This window comes from Curcuma longa, chromosome 1 (assembly GCF_044706935.1).
Source record: "Curcuma longa cultivar G26 ecotype Majalengka, Jawa Barat chromosome 1, ITB_CL_G26_1.1, whole genome shotgun sequence".
Taxonomy (NCBI): domain Eukaryota; kingdom Viridiplantae; phylum Streptophyta; class Magnoliopsida; order Zingiberales; family Zingiberaceae; genus Curcuma; species Curcuma longa.
This window is the reverse complement of record NC_133861.1, coordinates 18150178-18172081: the sequence shown is the minus strand read 5'-3', so window position 1 is coordinate 18172081 and position 21904 is coordinate 18150178. Positions and strand designations below refer to the sequence as shown.

The window sequence follows — 21904 nt, the reverse complement described above, 5'->3', positions numbered from 1 at the left end:
TTTTTATTTTGATCGTGATCGGTAGCTAATCGGCGCAGCCGCTAAGGCGCAGGAAATCCCAGGAATAAAGCAAGAAGGAAAGGAGGGGAGAAAGAGAGCAAATCGAGATATGGAATCCGCTGCCCAACGCCGGCTGCGAGCCATCTCCAGTCATCTCATCGCCTCTAGCGATCGGGATAAGACTTCTAACCTTTGCACCAACGCCACCGTCGGCGAGTTCGTGCTCGGTACATGTCCTCCTCCCCCCGTCTCTTGGTTCTAGATCGGGTCCTAGATGGAGTGTTTCTTCACGTATCGTGTCCTTTTTTTCTTTAATTTAAAATCCGTAACATGCTCATTTTCTTCTTGAATCAGCAATATGATTATTATAAAAAAATTGTTCTCGTCGATTGAAGTAGCTAGAATGTAATTCCCGAACTGCCCAAGTATCGCGGAAAAAATATAGTCAGTGATTAATGGGGAAAACGGAGGATAAAGAGAAGCTCCGATGGAGTGGTTTCCTGCTCCCAATTTTATTGTTTGGCTTTTGTATTGCGTGTTTAAAAATTATACACGTGACTACTTGATTCTAGCTCGATCCTTATCCTTTCGTTTGCTACCTTCTAGCAGTTGGCTGTCTTCTCGCTCATTGTTTTGATGCTATACGATTCTTGTGACTTTACGATTAATCTCATGCAATCTACCTTAAATCAACGAACTTTAAAGGCCTTTTTTTTTTAAAAAAAATAAAAGTTAAAGTTGGTAATGGTGAGTTGACTCTTGGGACCTCTCACCATTGTCAAATCTGACTCTGAAGTAAATGGGGAGAGGAAAAAAATCTCTTTTCCTGCTTGTGCTAGTGGCACAATAGTCAATTTGATGTGATATACAATTGCTTAATCTTGTAAGCATGCAAGTTGAATTTGCTCTCTAGTATCTATGGAACTTGCCCATTTTGATGAGTTTTTTAACAGTCAGGTTATGGTCAAGGTTTTGATGCTAATGTGCTATGATTTTGTCCTGATGGATCTGAGATCATTTCACATGCATACTTGGCTTGGTTTAGCGGTTCTAACCACTCTACGTGTAAAGTTTATCTTAGTAAATGTTGCAGGATCAAGCAGGAGCTATCCAATTTGGCTGTGGCATCTCTTCTTCTGGTTGTTGGGTGTCAAATAGTTATCCTGCCATTTCATGAACCTCCACTCTAAATCATGATGTTTCTATGTTGCTAGTAAAATACTTGAACTAGTGGCCTATGTTGCCCTTAGTCTGTGGCATATTTTCACTGATATGTCAAATGTTTGTTCATCTAGATTTTGTCACGCTAATTGTTTCTCAGAATCCTTTTCCAGAATTCTAGTACCTAGATATGAATTTTCACTTATTTCTTGCCCACATTTTGGGCATCAAATGTGCAACTTTTTTCTCTTAAAAGATTGTTTAATTATGTATAAGGTCATTTACAAATCCTAGATCTGTTTGATGGCTTGTTGCACCTTTATTATTTTTCTTATAAGCAAAAATGGGTTGCTGCACTTAAATTATGCAATATCTTTATCTGTCATTCAGTTTATTTGAAAGTTTAGGTCTGTAAAGATATAAAATTACTTGATATTTCTTTAGCTGTTCCTTTTCTCTTGCTTTAAGGTGGTAGTCCTTACCTTTTGCTTGCATGGATGTTTGAAGTTGCTACATTTACAAGCCCCTCTTCATTTCTACACCTGCTAGTAGAGAGCAGTCTTATTAATTTTTTTACTTTATAGTTTTCTCTTCCACTCAGCTGAATCTTAGATTCTTATGACAGTCTATGGTTCATATGACAAATATTAAATATTTCCTTTAGTATTATAATGTACTATCTACTCAAGTTGAGACTTTCTGTGCATTTTTTTTTTCCTTTTTGCTTCTGCTATTTTTAATGGTGTGTTTACTTTGGAGAGATGTAGGATAAAAAGGGGGAAAAGGATAAATGAATTCTCAGTTTCTTTTGTTAGGATGAATGAATATAATTTTGTGCAATTCCTTCATTTTATGCCTGCATCAATTTGGTGAAAATGAAGGAAAGGAAGTTTGGATATTGAATAAACACAATAATGTGTCTGTGACATTATTTTCTTCCTCTCATTTTCGTCCAATAAACAAAATGAAGAGAAACGAGCAAATGATTTTATTTCTTTGCTTTTTCCTATCTTAAATCACTTACCTTCTTGCACTTCTTCCTCTTCCCTCCAAGTAAAAACAACATTAGTATTTAATTCATCTGATCTCAAGTATTTTGGTTGTGCAGCACAGGGTTACAGTGTTGTTCTTCCTGAGAAATTGCAAACTGGGAAATGGAATGTTTATAGGTACTTAGGTAGACATGACATTGGTGTTGCACATCTGCCTCTCATTTATCTAACAATTATTTTAACTTGGCAGATCCGCAAGATCCCCACTGAAGCTAGTTTCTAGCTTTCCAGAGCATCCTGATATTGCAACACTTCATGATAATTTTGAGTCAGTATATCTTTTGTGTCTGCTCTATTTTATTAAAGTTCTTCATGAAATTAGTAGTTTTATTTATATACACACCATAACATGATTCTGAAGAATGTTTTTGCCTTTAGTTTTATAACCATATGAACATTAAATTCATTGTTAAACTATTATCTTCTAAATGCAATACCTTATACAAGAGTTTTCTTTAGAAATATTACTTATTCAAATGTAATTACTGTCAAACTGAATGTTACTTTGCTTTCCATGACTATTAGACATGCTGTAGAGACCTTCCGAAATTTCAAATACCTGGGTACAAGGATTCGTATGGATGGAACAGTTGGGGAGTAAGAATCTTCTAGTTTTTGACTGTTGAGATGTCTATCTTGTCATATTTTTATTGATTGTGTTGCCGTTCTATTTTTTTCTTTTTTTTTTTCAAGATACAAGTGGATGACCTATGGAGAAGTCGGTACCTCTCGGTCAGCAGTAGGATCTGGCCTTATTTATCATGGAATACCTAGGGTAAGTAATAATGATTCGGATGTTTTACATTTGTTGTATTATGATGAAAAGGTGAGTAAATAAAAGTTCTTGCAAGATAAAATGAATAAGAGAACTTGTTTTAATATATCATTAGGAATGAATAATTCCTGCAGAGGTTTCCTTTTGTTTTATAAATGCATTGCAAATGTTCAATCTAGCCAACTTTTAAGTAGTTGGATTAGTTATTGTTGAAGCCATCAGTGTCTAAGTGTAAGGGTGGGCATAAAAACCAATATATCTGACCCGACTGAAATCCAAACTGAACCAACCCAAAAATTGGGATTTTCTGGGTTTCAGTTATTTAATATTCTGTATTTCAGATTTGGATTGGGTTTTGGATTTTTATATAAAACATGGAAAAATACAACCCAACTTGCATTACGTAATGTATATATATTATATATTATATTAATTAAATCTTATCTGATATAATTAATTAAAATATTTATCTATATGTTATTTTGCTGTCAAATATCAACATAATGGTAGAGGAGTTGCTTGGCTGTGACTTGTGTTCGAGCTCTGTCATGCTTTCTACTGTTCTATGATCCCATGAGATTGTTTTGTTTGTCTCTGTAGTCACCCCATCTATTGTAAATACCTTATAATGACTATTTCTCTTTTTTGACACTTTTATTTAATTACTTAGGATATTTTATATTTAGTAAGAAGAATTATTAAACAATTTCTTTTCTATTATAGCAGTGGCTTGCAACTGAAACTTAACAAAAAAAAGTGCTATTGTGTTTCTTTTATATCTATATTTCATAGTTCTAGTATAGTACTTGTATGTATCTTTGTAGGCATTGCTTTCAATTCTATAGTACCTATGAATTATGAGTTTCTTGTATAATTTTTCTATAATTCTGTCAGTTCCTATGAATCACATTTTTTATTTTGTTTTTGTGAATTTGCAATAGAACTAGTATAAAAAAACCAAAATTGCTGGTATAAAATTCCTGAGAACCCTAAATTTTTGTAACCTCAACCAAATCAAACCAAACCCAAAAATCTAGTTTCAGTTTTTCCCCCCCCCCCCCCCCCCCCCCCCCCCCCCCCCCCCCCCCCCCCCCCCCCCCCTCAAAATTAGCAGGTACAGATCTAGGTATTTGCAACCTGGATCAAACAGGGTTGAGTCTTTTTTTTTTAAAAAAAAAAATTGATTTGATCTGTCCCATGCCCACACTTAGCAAAGTCTATCACTTCATGCATCTTAGTTCTTTTACTCGTGGTTGTGCGGTTGATGAACCATTAAGTCTTGGATCTGATTGATTTTTATTTTCCTTGTTCTTAACAAGAAATCATTCTAATTTGCTATTTGGTCAGGGTGCATGCGTAGGACTCTATTTTATAAACAGACCAGAGTGGATCATTTTGGACCATGCCTGCTCAGCATACTCTTATATATCTGTGCCTCTTTATGATACATTGGGTACGACTTAGTTCACTAGTCTTTATATTTCTTTTCATATTTTTTTGGTTGGTAATAAATACAGGCATTGGCATGTCTGCAGGACCAGATGCAGTGCTGTATATAGTTAATCATGCATCAGTTGAGGTCATTTTTTGTGTACCACAAACACTGAGCACTGTGAGTTCTGATTACATTTTACTATTGAAATACTTAAGTTGTTTGAAACTGAAGGCCTGACCTCTACCACTTTGTCTTATTCTTAATCTGTAATGAGCTAAATGTTAATTTCACAGTTGAAACTTCCATATATTTTTGTTTTGCAGCTACTCAGCTTCTTATCTCAGATGCCATCTGTTCGTTTAATAGTGGTAAGGCTACTGAAAGCTAATTTTACTCTGATCATGAATAATTGTGTCTAGTTTTTCCTTATCTGCAATTTTTTTCATAGGTTGTTGGTGGAATAGATGAGAAGATGCCCTCAATTTCTTCAGCGACTTCGGTGAAGATTATTACTTATTCAAAACTGCTTAGTGAAGTAAGCTGATTTTACCATCTATCTTTACTGAAATTTACTCGAGAGTTAAGATTATGCTGCAAATAGAATTAAATGAAAGGATGTAGAATTATATCTTGTTATGTTGTACTTTAGAAATGCTTAAGAAGGCTTGAAAGTGATGTAAATATTCAGTCAACAGGGTTTTATTTTCAAATACAGAATTATGTCTGCCATTTAAATTGATATGAATGGATTTCTGTAGGTTGTGGTTTTAATTGGATGTGTTGTTTGACAGAGTTGCCTCTTCATTTAAATTGTGCAACATGAGTTTTTTTTATTTTGATCATATCAGGTCTTTGTCCTATTGTAAATTCCAAAATGCCTAAAATGTTACAGTTGTACATCCATCTAATCAAGTTATTCACCAGTGACATCATTTCCACTTCACCGGATAATTTGACCAAAGACTTGAAATCCAACTTCACATTCTGAGTGATGGCCATAGTGGAGGGACATTTGGTCTGCTGTTTTTTGTTAGGAGGTTGATTGAGGTCAATTCTCTCGAGAGGATACACGAGACAAAATCTAAAGTGAATGATGTACAAGTTTGTCCAAATTCCAAACTTTTACTCTTTTCACCATCACTGCAATTAATATTTATTGGTGGTCTTGCATCAATCTTCTCTTTTCTAGCTGATTATGTCCTAGCTAGTTGGCTTTATCATACACAATAAATCCCCCGATTTGTTACTTGTTTTTGATCAAAATCATTGTGTTTCTCTTTCAACAAAGGGCCTGTGACCTACATGTAGCTTTAAGTATGATATTCTAGTCTGATCCTCAAATCTGGTTTGTTAATTAGGGGCAAAGTAATATTCAGAGACATTGCCCACCAAAACCTGCAGATGTTGCAACTATCTGCTATACCAGTGGTACAACTGGGACACCTAAGGTACTATAAAGTTTCAGTTTGATGCAAAAAATACTGTATAGATCCTCATCATATTTGGTATTTGATGAATCTTGGATGATTGATGTGCGATAGGGAGTTGTACTTACTCATGGAAACTTGATTGCAAATGCTGCTGCATCTACTATGAGTGTCAAGTTCTACCCCTCAGATGTGTTAGTGATTCTTACTTGGGGCTTATTGTTTCTTGTTCATCTAGCATGCTGATTAAGGCGTATCTATATTTCTCTGTTTGCTCATGCAGGTATATATCATATCTTCCTTTGGCCCATATTTATGAGCGTGTTAACCAAATTATGTCGGCATATTTTGGAGTTGCAGTTGGTTTCTATCAGGGGGTATGGATTTCAATTCTGCTATAACTTTATTTGTTAAGCCAATTTTTTTTAGAAGTAATAGGAGTGTAAAATAACATACATAAATAGATAGGACTTCTGAATTTGTGAGGGGGTTTTGTTTGAAATATTGATAGTAGTTTCAATCTTAGTTCGAATAAAACTTTTTATATAGTTTGGTCACGATTTATAACATTGTTGGTTTTCTAATTTGTACCAACTAACATTACCATGAGTTTTGACATATTTAGTGGTTCTAAGCTGCACAGTTTGTTTGTTATAGTTGATCGCGAAATATGAATTCTCATATTCTTGTTAGGAGCACTTTAAACCGTGATTAGACACAATAAATGAAGTGATGATCAAACTGGTTGATATTTGTCATTTAGGTATTCAAACTGTACGCAAACTGCTCAGAACTAGATAGTGTGGTCTGAATAGTGTATTGTCTTAACCAAATTGTTTTGTTTCAGTTCAATTTAATAGTGAGAGAATGAGAAGGCTAGCTTTGTTAGCTCTGCCCCACCTATTTATTTGCATAAATAAAAAATATCTTCTCCTATCCAGACTGTTCCTCTTCTTAGTTCTTACTATATACTTCTATCATTATTTGGAAGTACCACTACCATTTCAATTGCTGGTATGCCCATGATTAAATTCCTTGAATGTTCAAACTTCCATTGTTTTTGTTATTATCTGTGAAGTTGTATCAAATTATCTTTTCTAGATTCTTTATAAGGATTGCTCTACTTCCAGGATAATTTGAAGCTGATGGAGGATATGGAAGCTCTAAGACCTACCGTATTTGCTAGTGTCCCTCGATTATACAACAGAATCTATGATGGGTAACTTGGTGTTACCTATATTTTTCCAACAAAAGATAGATATATGTATTGTTTGCTATGTATACATGAATTAATGCATCATTTGCCATATTTTATTTTAGTGTGATGAATGCAGTGAAGACATCTGGTGGCTTGCGAGAGAGGATATTTAATGCAGCCTACAATGCCAAGATGCAAGCAATAACAAATGGTAAGAGCTGAAAGTATCTGAAAGAAGATACTGAGAAATGAAGCATACTTAATTTTGAAAAAAAAAAAACCATACCTATGCTAGATGTCATTTTGCCCCGTATCAAGTTATCAGACAATTTCTGTGCATATCAGTGTGAAGTATCTTAACAAAACTACATTACTTCCAAGAATCACTGATAAATATCTGAAAGGTTCTTTTGCTAATGAACGCATATGATCATAATGAAATTATGAGAAGGATTCGTTGTTGAGATCTTTGTAACTTTGGTCAAGAAAAATTATCATCTTTTCAGGAAAGAGCCCATCACCAATTTGGGATAGACTAGTATTTAACAAAATTAGAGAAAAACTTGGAGGCCGTGTCCGATTCATGATGTCAGGTGCCTCTCCATTGTCTGCAGATGTTATGGATTTTCTAAGAGTGTAAGAAAGATTTATGAATATTGTATGTAGATCTGCTTCTACAGTTTTGTGATTGTCTCATCAACTTGCTGCTAACCCTTCCAGGTGCTTTGGTGGTGTAGTTCTTGAAGGCTATGGGATGACAGAGACATCTTGTATCATAAGTGGAATGGATGTGGGCGACACTTTAACTGGGCATGTTGGTTCTCCACATCCTGCTTGTGGTGAGTATGAATATCACTAATTGGAAAGTGATCTGATATTCCCCTTTTCATACATGCAGACATTATAATTGTCTTTTCCTTGATGGATACTTCTCACACTATTCTACAGCAGGCTTAAGGTTGCTTATTTAGAAATTACTATTGTTGCTATTCGATCTAGTAAATATAATTATGTGACTTTACTTTTTCTCACTCTCTCTTTTTTCCCATTTGCTAATCCATTTCTGCTTGAGCAAATGCCTAAATTTAAAGAACTAAATGGCGGCGTTGGTCTTTGATCATTAATTAAACTTTTAACCTAAACAATGTATCTAATATTCTATTAACTATCTCCTGTGAAGTGTACTGCTTTCACATTTTTTATGCTTAGACATGGAATTGTCATCTCAATATTTCGCATGATCTATTATCAAGGTCACTAAGTTTTATGTACTCTTTATCTTTGGGTTTTAATGTTTATTAATAATTAAACATATACTGAATCCATCATCTATGGCAGTCAAGTATTCTTTTTTTTTTTCCTTCCTTTTTTGAATATTACTTCGAACTCGAACAAATTATGTAGACTAGATGGAACTTTTGTTGATTATAGTAGTTCTAAAGAAAGGCTTAAAGTATTGTTACATGCCAGAAACATCTTCTATTGGACACTAAATGGTTTTAATATCAAGCCATGGCAGCACACTTGAAAGCATTTCAAGATTAACTGGAATAAGTTTCAATTTTATAACAAGTGTCTTGACTAATGATTAATTTTATACTTTTACAAGATTCATACTAAATAATTCTTCAAGATATCTAGTATTAAAATTAATTTCACATGTCTATAAATATAAGTTGGTGAAGCATCAAAGTTAGATTTGGACTCGCACAATTGAAATTGGAACAAGTACAAAATGAGATCTTAATTTTTTTAACTCTAGTGTCGCTTCTCTTTACTATTGTTGGTTTGGTGCTCTTTTTGTTAAGGGTGGACAAAAGAATTATAATAAGCACTATGTATATAATTTTAACCAAAAATCATTGATCTAGGTTTAGTTCCAAATAATGAAATTTATGTTAGATTTCTAGATTATAAATATACCTATGTGCTATTACATTTTGTAATGTCAAATTGACTATTTCATAGTTTTGAAAAGGTGAATATGTATTTGCAGTGAAAAATAACATAACTTTCTTCTTTTTTGTCTCCAAGAATTTTCTTTATGGAAGAATGAAAATTCTGACACTGTGTATCCACTCATTGTTTCCTCTGATATCCCAAGATATACTCGTTTGATTTCTTTTTATTTTCAATAAATGTTGTGGTGCTCTATCCCTAGCATCGAAATTGAATGTCAGGGTTTCACTGCTTATCCTCCTTAACCCCGTTACTATTTATAGTTAATATTTGATGTTATGAAAATGGAGATGTTTTGACAGAGATCAAGCTTGAAGATGTTCCTGAAATGAATTATACATCTGATGACCAACCATATCCTCGTGGAGAGATTTGTGTAAGAGGTCCAATTGTGTTTCAAGGCTATTACAAGGATGAAGTACAGACGTAATTGAAATTCTTAGTGTTTGGTTTCCTTACAAAACTTTTAATGATCTTAAATTTTCTGAAACCTCAACTAATTTGACAGCAAGGAGGTAATGGATGAGGATGGTTGGCTTCACACAGGAGACATAGGATTGTGGTTACCTGGAGGACGTTTAAAGATCATTGACAGGTAAATTTATTTACTATTTTCACTCAGCAGCAAGTATAACCGTGGTATCCTTCATTACTTTGTTTCTAAAAATATAAAGTCTATAGGTTTTTTGTGTCTTCTAACTATTGTGTCACCCACAAGGGAACTGAAATATAGGTGTACTGTCAAAATAAACATTCAGTAACGAAAGGATAGCTGGGTTTTTTTATTGTTTTTATTACCAATTGCAAGAATCATAACTTTCAATTATTGGGGGCATGATGTTAGTGATAAATATAATAGTATTGCTGAAACTGTAGATTTGTTTGGGATAGAATATTTGTTAATGTACTTGTAATCCCTTGTGGATGTGGACGTAGATGTGTATGTGCCATTTACGCTATGCTTAAGAATTCTAACTTCTAAGCATGGTTATGATGTCTCCTGAATAGTGATAAGTGTAGGGCTTTTGAGTTAAGCTGATGCCTAAGAGTTGTATGCATTGTGCCTAAGATGCCTCTTTTGAATAATGCTAGATGCAAGGATTATGCTATTATAATTTGCCTCCTGGACAATATGCCTCATTCTTTATAAACTGGAATATGCTGTTTTTGAACTGGAACACTCTGTTTGCTGTATAAAATGCTTCGCATATGTGTTATTTAAGATTTGTAGCTTTTTCCTTAATTTTGTAGTCAACTTTTGTCTTTATAATTACATCATCTGTTTTTAATGGAAAAATTACAGGAAAAAGAACATTTTTAAGTTGGCTCAAGGTGAGTACATTGCCCCAGAAAAGATAGAGAATGTATATGCCAAATGCAAGTTTGTTTCTCAATGCTTTGTCTACGGTAAGTTCCTCAACTGTCGTCATATGACTATGAACATATGACATGCTAAGCAATACAAATCTTAATTGACACCAGGTGATAGCTTCAACTCCTATCTAGTTGCAATAGTTTCAGTGGATCAAGATGTATTAAAAGCTTGGGCTACATCAGAAGGAATAAAGGTTGGTTTGCAACAATCTCTCTTTTGCATTGGAATTCCATTCACTATGGAACCTATTTGAGCTCAACTCTATTCACCACATGCCTAAGATCAGTTCTCTGTTGACATTGCGCTCAACCAGAACCTGGGGACTGAAAATTTCTGTATAAAATTAGGTGGAAAATAAGATGGAGGAACAAATTGAGATGTCTGAGTAACCTAATTGCCATATACCGACTGGCAAATATCAACTGGTCATTGAGGTTAAATAAAGGCAAATTCCATTAATTGCTAAAAAAAAATAATGCATAAGGGTATCAATGTCATTTAAAAGGCTACACCCTTCAGGTAGCCCTAGTCCACCAAAGATAATAGCATAGTGAGTGCAAGTCCTCTCCAAAGATGCTAAAGCCCAGCTGCAACTGGTACCTATGCGAAATTATATGAAATTCAACTCTGTTGATCCTTGGTAGATTATGTGCTAGTCCAAACATCACTGTTAAACGCCAGAAATCATACAATTAAACATCCCATCTATGAAACTCAAGTTTATTTGCAACTATATATGTCATGTGTGATCCAGCTTTAACGCAGCTGTGATTACTGATTCTTTGGTTCTTTGTTCAACATCCTGTATGAGATAAACCCTACGCATGAGGGGCACTTTCTGCTGAAGATATCTCTAGCTTGCTTTATGAAGGTTGCATTGCATGTTATTTTGACTTTTTTTCCATTAAGAAATCATGACCAGACTTGATCATTAACATTTCAAAAAGATGATTGTTTAAATATGTTCCACTTTTTTATTTCAGTATGAAGGTCTAGCCCAGCTCTGCAGCCACCCACGGACAAGGGCTGCAGTCCTTGCTGACATGGATGATGTTGGAAAGCAGGCTCAGGTTACTCTTCACCTTGCATTACCAAATCCAATATTTACATGTCTAATTCTTCTCCTAATCCTTGACGTCCATGCCTTCCAGCTGAGAGGTTTTGAATTTGTGAAAGCTGTCACTTTAGTTGTGGAGCCCTTTTCTTTAGAAAATGGTCTACTCACCCCAACATTCAAGGCAAGTGTTATAACCTCTTTTCTCCCATTTAATTTGTTTGAAAAATGATCCTTATATTCAAGTTCATCTTTCCAGATAAAGAGACCTCAAGCAAAGGCGTATTTTGCCAAGGCGATAGCAGATATGTACGCCGAGTTAGTTAATTCTGATTCGTCACATCAGAAACCAAAATAAAATGCATCAAAATTACACGCCGATTTATCTTGGAAGCTGAAGAAGTGCTTTCACAGAACCTACAAAATAAAGTTAATCCTGCTTAAGAATGGATGCGGGTTTGAATAATTGCGCGCAAGGCTGTATTGGTGGCTACAAGTTTAGAGAGGATTCTGGGTGGGTAGGAGAATACACCATCGTTATTTTATCCAATCCATCTTCAGAGGAAAGTTTATAAGGTGCCAACGTGACGTATCGTGGAGATGGATATTGTGTTGCATAAGTATTAGACTAATGTTACTTGAACACGTCAAATTTCCCGTGGATAGTGTATTTTGATTTCTCTTTCTTAATGATCACAAATATTTATTTATTTATTTATTTATTTTGAGTACCTGCATCATTTTTATCGCATACCGAGATCAAAAAGCTGGATGAGTGGCAACACGATGCATCCTTTCCTAGGAAGAATATATGCAGCTTTCAGCTTTTTAAGAATCTTGTCTTCTGCTTCGTTGTCGGAGCATACGATTTGCTTCACTTCTTTAGAGTTGGAGAGAATGCTGCGGGACTTGGCGCTCTTTCAGGTACTGCAGCAGAGCTGCGACAACATGTGCAGAGTTTGGAAGGGGAAGAAGATGATTTGGTTAGTTTCGTGATTCTGATGCAATGCGACGAATTTAATTGATCAATCAAGAAGGGAGCAGAATACAAACCTTCCTGTCTACTTGATCTAATGAATGTAGAAGAAAATGATGTTCAAAATCTGCAAACATTCCTTCACTCTTATATCTCGATGGATTCCTCAAATGGACCAGCAGCAGCGGTGGATTGAGCTACCAAGTGTTGGGAACTGCCATTGGTGACCTCACCACAATCATACGGTGGCGCTAGCATATCGATCCTGCCTCGGTGCCGAAGCTCCAAAATGGAGTGAGAGAAGGCCTCAAATATGTCAGACTCATCGAATGTTCTTTGGGTCGTAAAAGGAGTTGATTTCCACTACTTAAGTTGCTCGATCACCCGTCTGATCTCCAAACGACGGAGTGCTAATTCCAGGTCTATCATCGACGAACTCCAAAAAATCAGCGAAGGAAAACATGCCAAATCTGGAAGAGACACCATCATAGCAAAGTGTGTTACCAGAGCGACTGCAATCATATTGAAAGACTATGAAGCTAAGTATGGGGCAGAAAATGGAGATCGATCGTCAACTACTGGAATGGTTAAAAGCACCATGCATTGGTGGCACCTTCTGTGCGTGTCTGACCAATTTGCCACATGTTATTTTTAACGAATCCTTTTGCGTCGGTCCTGAGAACCTCTTCTATCGGGGGAGACAAAGGACATTATCCAAATACTTGGAACTCCAGCAAAAGGTACATGGAAGATTGGCAGATGGCAAGTTAGTTAAACCCATCTATCTATTTGACATCAGAAATTGTTCTACTGCATGGGTGTTCTCCTATTTATCTTTAGGTTACTGCATGGATCCTACATATGCATCGGAACTAGGATCCGTAATGTGAAAAAAGAAACATTATTTCGTGCATTGCAAATAAATTTCATATCTTGATTTTATTTCTCTGTTGTTTGTGAACATAATTAAGTTTCATTAATCTATAGACAGATGTGAGTGAACCATCAGCATGAACCAGCATCAGCATCAGCATTAAGACATCTGAAATTCCATCAGCATCGGGAAGATATTGTCTCCGAAAGAATTGCTCTTTAAGCAACAAGAATTAAAGGGAAAAAAAAAGAAGCTGAGCTTTTTAATGTTTATTGCATTTAGTGTACTTAGCGTAATACATACTTAACTACTGTTTTTGGTTTATAAAAATGTTTATAATTCAACACTCTTTGTTTGAAATATTTTGTATATTTACACCTAAAAAAATTACACTCATATAATTAAAGATCTAAATGTTATAAATTTTTAAAACTTAAGACATTTATATATAAAAATAAATGACATATTAATAAAAATGACTTGATTAAAATTTTAAAAATTGAGAAATATAATGTTTTTTAAGAATTTATTGACATTCAAAAGTAATCATATATTATTTATTTTTTATATTAAAATTTTATTTGAATAAAAATTAACTTTAAACTGTTTTTTATAAATAGTTATGTATTTTGCGAAAAAGTAATATTTTTAATGAAAAATAATTAAATATACATTTTTATCATTATATTTTTATCGATAAATACTCTCTCTTTATTTTATTTTATTCTGCTTTTGCTTTTTAAATACTAATTTTTATTAATACGTCACACCATTGACGCAATTTATAGTATTTCCTTAATAAATGGGGCGCAATTTAAAAAAAAACATTATAAGTCAAAAATAGCAAATAAAAGGGAAAAAGTATTAATGTTGCTTAACTACCCTCACCGTTCACAGATCTACACCCGCACCCATCCGAGATCCCCGTCACCGTCGGTGCGCTGCCAGAGGAATCAGCTCTGACAGCGGAGTTCCCACCGGCGTCCCCGCCGCGGAGGTAACCGGCGAGCTGCGGCATAGCGGACACGTGGCGCTGACCCGCAGCCACTCGTCGATGCACGCCGCGTGGAAGCAGTGCCCACACTCCGGCGCTCGGCGGAGCGCCTCTCCACCCTCGTACTCCGCCAGGCAGATCGGGCACGGCCCAGCCGGAGGAATGCCCCCGCAGGCGAACTTGGGGTAGAAGGCCTCGACGGCGAGCCCGTCGAGCCCAACTGCTTCCGCGACGGCGGCGCGCGGGAGGCCGGGAGCGTGGAGGGAGGAGGGCGTCGGCTGCTGGCCTTGGCGCGGATGCATAGGTAGGAGGCGAGAAGGATGGTGGAGACGAGGACGAGGGCACCGACGGCGATGGCGATGCCGTAGCCGAGGCCGAGGCCGGCGGCGGAGGGCGGCGCATCCGGCCACATGGAAGCTTAATGAGCGAATGGGGGAGTTGGAGGCTATTTGGGGCAGCGTGGCCGGTGCAATAAATTGGGGCCCATCACATTAATTATTAATTTAATATTATGAGCTTTGTTAATAAAACTACAATATTAATAATTATATGGAGGCGACTTTTACATTGACAAAACGTAGAAGTTAATGGTGCATTATTTTTGTGTTACAAAATCGAGACCAATCTTTATTTTTTTTTCTAAATTTATTTTTTTATTCTTTGAGTGATTTTAAAAACCACTACATAATTATGTGTTTAATTTATAATTTAAATTGGATTACTATGAATTGTGTAATTTAAAATGGAAATGATTAATTTATATTTGCATAGGTTTCTTGAAACTAATAAAAAGTATAAATTTATAATTTTTTTAATAATTTAAATATCTAACCTTTGAATCGACTAATATTTAACATTGAGATTTTATTAAAAAATTTATATATCTCTTGTGCCGCACGAAACCCTTCGGAGTACGGTGAAGTCCCGAGGCGCTCGTTCTCGCGCAAGACAATTGATCACGAAGGCGTGACGATCGGAGGAGGCTTGCGCGATGAGTAGCATCGGCACAGGCTATGATCTCTCTGTCACCACATTTTCGCCCGATGGGAGAGTCTTTCAGATCGAGTACGCTGCCAAAGCTGTCGACAATAGTGGGTTCGCTCCACCCCTTTCCCTTTCTCTGGATTTTCTCTCGATCCAGTTCTAGGGTTTTTGTAGGCGTTCTTTTATGGTTTTCGGTGTTTGTCTGAGATAAAGTTGTTTTTTTTTGCGTCTATTTTCTTGGGCGTTGCAGGACTGTGATTGGAATCAAATGTAAGGATGGAATCGTGATGGTATGTTTCTGAGAATTTGGTTTTTGTTTTCTGTTCTCATGTTGTTCGCGAGTAGTGGATTGATGTTTGGTCGAAATTAGGGCGTGGAGAAGTTGATTTCATCGAAAATGATGTTATCGGGATCCAACCGTAGGATCCATGCGGTTCACCGCCATTCTGGCATGGTAAGCTTACACAAACTGAGTGGGTTCCTCATTCCCTCTCTGTACCACAGATATAATTCTTTCTTGGATTTTAGTTTTGTTTGGGCATATGGAGTTTAGCTTTCTTGGTGAAAGGAGGTGGGATGCTCATAGTGATTACATTAACTTGATAAAGCCTGATCGGTCATGTTGGCTGCAACTACAAGAAATGGTGTGTGGATCCACTACAGCAAAAATACAGTTTGCTGACGTTAAATCATCCCATTTCCCCGCTATTATTTGCCGGCATGCAAGATTAACCGCGTTGTGATATGCATCTGTAGAGAATAAAAAACGATTCAGTAATTGTGGTGTTGAAAATTTTTTACCAACTCAACAAATCGTATTGTTGGCATGCCTAGGGGGAAAACTCCGTGGCACTGGCATCTCTCGTGTAGTCTCACCTGGGCTCCGCATTGGCAAATGGTTGATATCTCAGTATAGTTTGACGCTTTTTGAAATGCCAGTAAAATAAAGCATTGACATTATAATTTTGCTGTAATTGTAACTATTTACTTCAACTATGCCATTGTGGGTTATGGGTGAGCGGGTCAGATATTGATACTGATTTTACATTTCGTTGTATGATCTTTAATTTTAAATATGTGAACTCTTAGCCTTACCTTTTGGTTAAGAATGGACATCACATTTCTTGATTAAGCATGTCTGGTGTGAGGAAGAAGTTGATTGATGATCTACCAGTGCACTTGGAATTATATTCTTCTGAGGTGTTTCTATTTGTATTGCACGGGTAATCACAATTACATACTTATGTTTCATGTCTTCTCCTGATTCTCATAGTGCTCAAGACCAGGTTATAAAAATGCCAGGGTGCAGCATCTTTGAATGTAATGGTGGTGAACATTGTTAATGTTTCATTAAATAATCTGTGTATTTATGAAATCTGAATATTGTCAAGATGAGTTGCTAGTTGCAATTTACTTGTATTACGCTAATACTCAATAGTGATTTCAGGAAAATATGATAAATAAGAATGCAACTTGAACAGATTAACTACACACTTGCAATGATATGCATGATTGATATTGGAATTATCCTATGGGACATGGTTATTTCAAAGTTGCATTTTGTTTCCATTTGAAATATACATATGATATCTTCAACATTTTTAGTTATTATTTTACGTCACTGATGCTTTTTTCATGAACTGGAGTTTTTTACTGATACTTCATGGGATAATTTCGTTATATGTATTCTTCCTATTTTTTTGTATTCATTGATGATTGATACTATTATTGGTGTTATGGAACTGTAACCATTCTCTGTTGTTGACAACGTTTTATTTTCACTTTACAATGGTTATGTCTCCGAGTAAATTCTAGGGCATGAAAAAAAAATTATCCAGTATCCTATGTGCGTCTTTTTGTCTCAGCAAAATTTTTCCAGTGGTATGTTTCACTTACATATATTTCTCACTTCTATTCTATTTCAAGAGTAATCATTGAGGAATAGTTCTAATTCAAATTATTCAGAACAAGGTTCTTTGGTATAGCCATTTAAGAATCCATTGAACACACACCATTCTGTATTCAATTAATATAACTTGCAAAAATTCTTTAATCACAAGGTAATTCTTATAGAGGCTCAATTCACTGTGACTGTGAATGCAGGCTGTGGCTGGCTTAGCCGCTGATGGTAGGCAGATTGTTGCACGAGCAAAATCTGAAGCAGCAAGTTATGAGAGGTCTGTAAAAAACTGATCCTATAAGTTCATTTAGGCGATAATTAAGATGCTAAATGTAATATAAATATATTGTTCATCTTTTAATTAATTAGTATCTGCATTAACTAATTGATTCTCAAGATTTACTATGCAAGTTTTCACACATTATATGGAAGGAACAACTTTCTTTTAGTAGTTTGGCATGCTTTTCAATTTCTACAACATGTGCAGAGTATACGGGGAACCCATACCTGTTAAGGAACTTGCAGATCGTGTTGCAAGTTATGTTCATCTTTGTACACTCTATTGGTGGCTTAGGTAGGATTATACTCCTTGTTTTATTATGGTGCTTATTTCTGAAGATTATCATATGCATGACAATGTTTGCCTTGCTGTTGTAGGCCTTTCGGCTGTGGGATTATTCTTGGTGGTTATGACAGAGAGGGACCTCAGTTATACATGATTGAACCCTCTGGAATATCATATGTAAGTTCTCATATTTGTCTACAAACATTTATTTGGAGTCTCCACATAGATTATATACTTCTCTTGTACAACCAAACAACAACATCAAACAAACCGTGATTATCAACTATTTAGAATTGGCACTACGTATCTAACCATTCAACTATATGTAAAGGCTATCTCATTAATAGTTTCCATGTGCTTTATGTGACCTTAAATTGTGTTAGAGTTTTCTTTGGTTTTTTTATGACTCATTTCTTCAACTCAAGTGGATTTTACATGTCCAATTGTAGAATTTATTAGCCATCTTTGAAGATATATATCGGCCCCACGACCATCTGTGAGGAGGTCTGCAGTTGGTCATGACGCAGAAGGGTATTGCCTTTTTCGAACCCTTGTCCTCTTCTGCAACTCTGCTATGTCGTAACCAACTCAGCTATGTCCCAGAGGCAATTTATTAGCCATCTTTGAAGATATATATAGTATCTTCAACCCTCTTACTACCCTTTTTTTAGGATTTTCTTGTGCTATGTTTCTGCTACAAGTAGAATAAGGGAAGCGATTACATGAAGTTTCTATTGTTGTGGGTGTATGGTAGCGGTCATGGTGGCTTCATATTCGTTGGCATTAAAAGTTAAATTTTGTACAACATTCTGTGGAGAGTTTACTAATGTCATCCAACATCATCAAGTTTCTATAAGTGGCTAAATATGTGCTTGTTGAATGTGCAACTATGCAGAGTTATTTTGGTGCTGCTATTGGAAAAGGAAGACAGGCTGCTAAAACGTAATTGAATTTGCAACATGGATTTTTTGATTTGCAAGTCATGTGATGAAAATAAATCAATGTCATCTTTAAATCAATTCTTCTTCTGTGAACAGCATGTTATGTTTTGTATTTTCAACCTAATATTCCTATTCTTCTTACTCAGAGAGATAGAGAAGCTGAAGCTTGCTGAGATGACCTGCAGGGAAGGAGTGATTGAAGTAGCCAAGATGTAAGCTGTGCCCTATTTCAGCTCTCAGGATTTCCAACAGAGAATCCTGCTATGTTGTTCAATTATTTACTTCTATTGTAGAAATTCTAGACTTTGGGTTATCTTATTAATTATTTTGGCAGTTGGAAGTCTCTTTTGTGTGCCTTCCCAACTAACCGAAGAACATAAATAAACAACTAAACTATGCTGAGTGGCCTTGTCACATCTTATATTGTTGTCTGGATTTATCAAAATTTCAAACTTGTCCCCACAAGTTGTCATTCATTGTGCCTTCTAGTCATTGAAATGAGTTTCTTGGTGTATGATGTTTGTTTGTTTATCAAAGGAAATGTTTGATTTGGATTGTCAAGGCTTTGCACAGAGATAGTTGTTTGTGTCAAAGTAGAAGGTGGTTATGTGCTTATGTTGCCTAGCAACTACCAAGTAACATGAATCTGAGCATCTTGGGCCATTGCTACAACATTTATTCAACCAAGAGGACCAGTGGGCTTTAAGTGCTAGCTGTAACTCTATGATGAGATTCTTGCATGATGTCTTAGCATATTGGAACGATATTAGTTTTACTAATCTGAGGAAAAATTTTCCACAATTTTCCTGTTTATTAGGTTTACTAATCTGATTTTTACTAGGAAGACTGGTTTCCAAGTTAGTCTGGTTTTCTACAGTTGGTTTGGAAAAATAGATGTTCTGTTAATTATTATTCATAAATATATCTAATTCCATTCTTGGATCTGCAACTCTTAGTAGAGAAATTATCCTACATTATCCTTGCTGAGTTTCATACAATCTAATTGTTGGATATCTTTACTAATGTTTATATATCTGTTAATTTGTTTACACTTGTCTTAGTTTCTTATCATATTAGTTAAACATGTGAATGAAACTTGATTTTTCTATTTGTTCTCATCAAATACTAGATTAGAGATTCAACATCAATAAATCTGTAGTACTTGTGGACAAAAGTGACAATTTATGGGTCCTCGTAATTGACCTTCGTGTGAATGTTGTGTTCTTTGTTGCTCAATTATATTTCTGAATATTATTAGATAAGTTGAGCACTCGTGGTTAATTTGTGGGACTGTTAATGGTTTTTGTTATTTTGATATCTCAATTAACTCTTAACACGTTAGTATATTAGGAGAAAGAACTTTATCTAACTAAATTTTACAGCTCAATATCCCAAAAGAGAAGAGAGCTTTAATGACTTTTTATATTTGTTCTGGATATATTTTATTTCTGGAACTTCTGCAAATTGAAATTGTTATTTGCATTGTTTTCCTTGTTCTTCCAAGCAGAATTTATGGAGTGCACGATGAAGCAAAGGACAAAGCATTTGAGTTAGAAATGAGCTGGGTCTGTGATGAATCAAATCGCCAGCATCAGAAGGTAGCTGTTGTTAATTTTAGAAAGTAGTTTAGTTAGAACTCTACTGATGTTTATTGCCTGTCTTTTTCTGTACATGAACTTTCTTATGCATAAAGACAGTCACTTTTACTAACAATTACCTTGAATAGCAAATTTCAGTCTGTTTACTTTCTTTTTTTTCTTTGATCATGCAAATATGGTAGAATATAGTTCTCATTTGTTTGCTGATGTCTTCTTTTCTGGCATACATCACGCTGCCTTTTTGGTTGCCCAAGTCTCCCGTAGAACATCCTAATGAATAGGCTTATGGCAATACTAGCATAACTGTTAAAAAAACCAAACTAATCTAGATACATTGGTTCATTGATTTTATTAATTTGCTTTTTTGTCTGAATGATTTCAATTACTGTTTAGTTGCCATCTTCTCTGTCATCAAGATTCTGGAATAATAATTGTTTGACACTGTGTGTCCATAAATTTTGCAATTGTTCTATAGTTATGGGCAAACTAAAGTGATATGTTGACCTAAGCTGGAGCTTGGAGCAGCTTTGCTTGTTGGATAGGATTTGGGACATTAATCCTACCTATTCAGATAGTTTTGCTTTGGACAATTCTCAATTATAACTCCCTTTTGAAGATATTTTGAACTAAAAAAATCAAGTTTCTTTTTCATGTGTGCCTATATTGCCTTTCCCAACAATTTTGTATTCTATCATGTTACAAACTGTAGCTCTTGTCATTAACCTAAATATTGTCTTTTCCTTTAATTAAACAAATTTTCTGAAAGCTTATTCTACAGCATTTCCTGAAGGATACAATGGAGCATGCTCATTTCCTTTTCTTTATAGAAATACGATACAACAACAACAACAACAAGTTTTATCCCACTAGGTTAAGTCTTTGGAAACACGATATTTACTAAGTGGAGTCTTTGGAAACACCATTTTTTAAATATGTAATTTTTTTATAATATTTTTAGAAACACGATATTACAAGAAAATTACTTGTCTCTAATTTCTACTTCTCTTTATAATTCTAACCTTATTCATGTTTTTCCTCATTAATCTCATTTATGCCTTTATTCGATATTTCATGGTATTCTGTATAAAGTACAAGACGTATTGTCACAGGTTCCAGACGAACTCTTGGAGCAAGCTAAGGAGGCTGCAAAAGCTGCATTGGAGGAGATGGATGCAGATTAGGGCAAATATTTTCATTTTTGTATCGTCGTCTGACATGGGTAATGTAATCATTCTAGAGGGTTTGACAAGGGAATCCGTGTTGCTTGTGTTATTCATTGTATGCTAGCGAGTACATTTGCTCTGCAGCCGCAGAAATACTTTCAATTCCTTGTCTCTGAACCAGTTTATTCGTTACACATGATTCAAATATTAAGTTCCTTGAACCATGAACTTAGTTTCTATGGGTGGTTGCCCTCCCTGTCAGTTATGTAGCTTAAAATTACAGTTTATGAACTTTGGAATTTAACAGTGCTATATATTTTCTATCATCCTAAAATCAAGAACTTGGTTTACTTGCTCGTCTATTGCTAATATTACTATCATGTGTTCCTTAATGTTTTATTTGCACCGAACAGTCAATTTCATTTTGTTTCCTCGATGGAGAACATGAATTTATTACGGTTGATGGGCGAAGT

The 21904-nt window shown here is 35.4% G+C and overlaps 3 protein-coding genes and 1 pseudogene across 3 annotated transcripts; 3 read left to right on the top strand and 1 right to left on the bottom strand.

Moving 5' to 3' along the window:
• Positions 1 to 24: 24 nt before the first annotated feature.
• Positions 25 to 12150, top strand: LOC141835243 (long chain acyl-CoA synthetase 6, peroxisomal-like). The gene is made up of 23 exons (XM_074722678.1): positions 25 to 227; positions 2270 to 2330; positions 2404 to 2481; positions 2739 to 2810; positions 2907 to 2988; positions 4336 to 4441; positions 4524 to 4600; positions 4747 to 4791; positions 4872 to 4958; positions 5782 to 5871; positions 5965 to 6044; positions 6134 to 6227; positions 6981 to 7069; positions 7171 to 7259; positions 7555 to 7684; positions 7769 to 7887; positions 9310 to 9433; positions 9516 to 9602; positions 10311 to 10414; positions 10490 to 10575; positions 11366 to 11452; positions 11534 to 11620; positions 11696 to 12150. Exons 1-23 carry the CDS (start codon positions 110 to 112, stop codon positions 11792 to 11794), a joined length of 2091 nt encoding a protein of 696 aa, XP_074578779.1. The 5' UTR covers positions 25 to 109; the 3' UTR covers positions 11795 to 12150.
• Positions 11883 to 13302, top strand: LOC141825306 (uncharacterized; annotated as a pseudogene).
• A 911-nt stretch (positions 13303 to 14213) lies between these two features.
• Positions 14214 to 14692, bottom strand: LOC141830523 (putative RING-H2 finger protein ATL69). The gene is given in 2 exon segments (XM_074717940.1): positions 14214 to 14522; positions 14525 to 14692. Coding segments are annotated over 2 exon segments (477 nt in total).
• A 487-nt stretch (positions 14693 to 15179) lies between these two features.
• Positions 15180 to 21732, top strand: LOC141830516 (proteasome subunit alpha type-3-like). Its single transcript, XM_074717937.1, has 10 exons — positions 15180 to 15375; positions 15515 to 15554; positions 15635 to 15718; positions 17368 to 17441; positions 17652 to 17738; positions 17822 to 17906; positions 18625 to 18671; positions 18817 to 18882; positions 20178 to 20268; positions 21378 to 21732. Exons 1-10 carry the CDS (start codon positions 15272 to 15274, stop codon positions 21447 to 21449), a joined length of 750 nt encoding a protein of 249 aa, XP_074574038.1. The 5' UTR covers positions 15180 to 15271; the 3' UTR covers positions 21450 to 21732.
• The last annotated feature ends 172 nt before the right edge of the window (positions 21733 to 21904 follow it).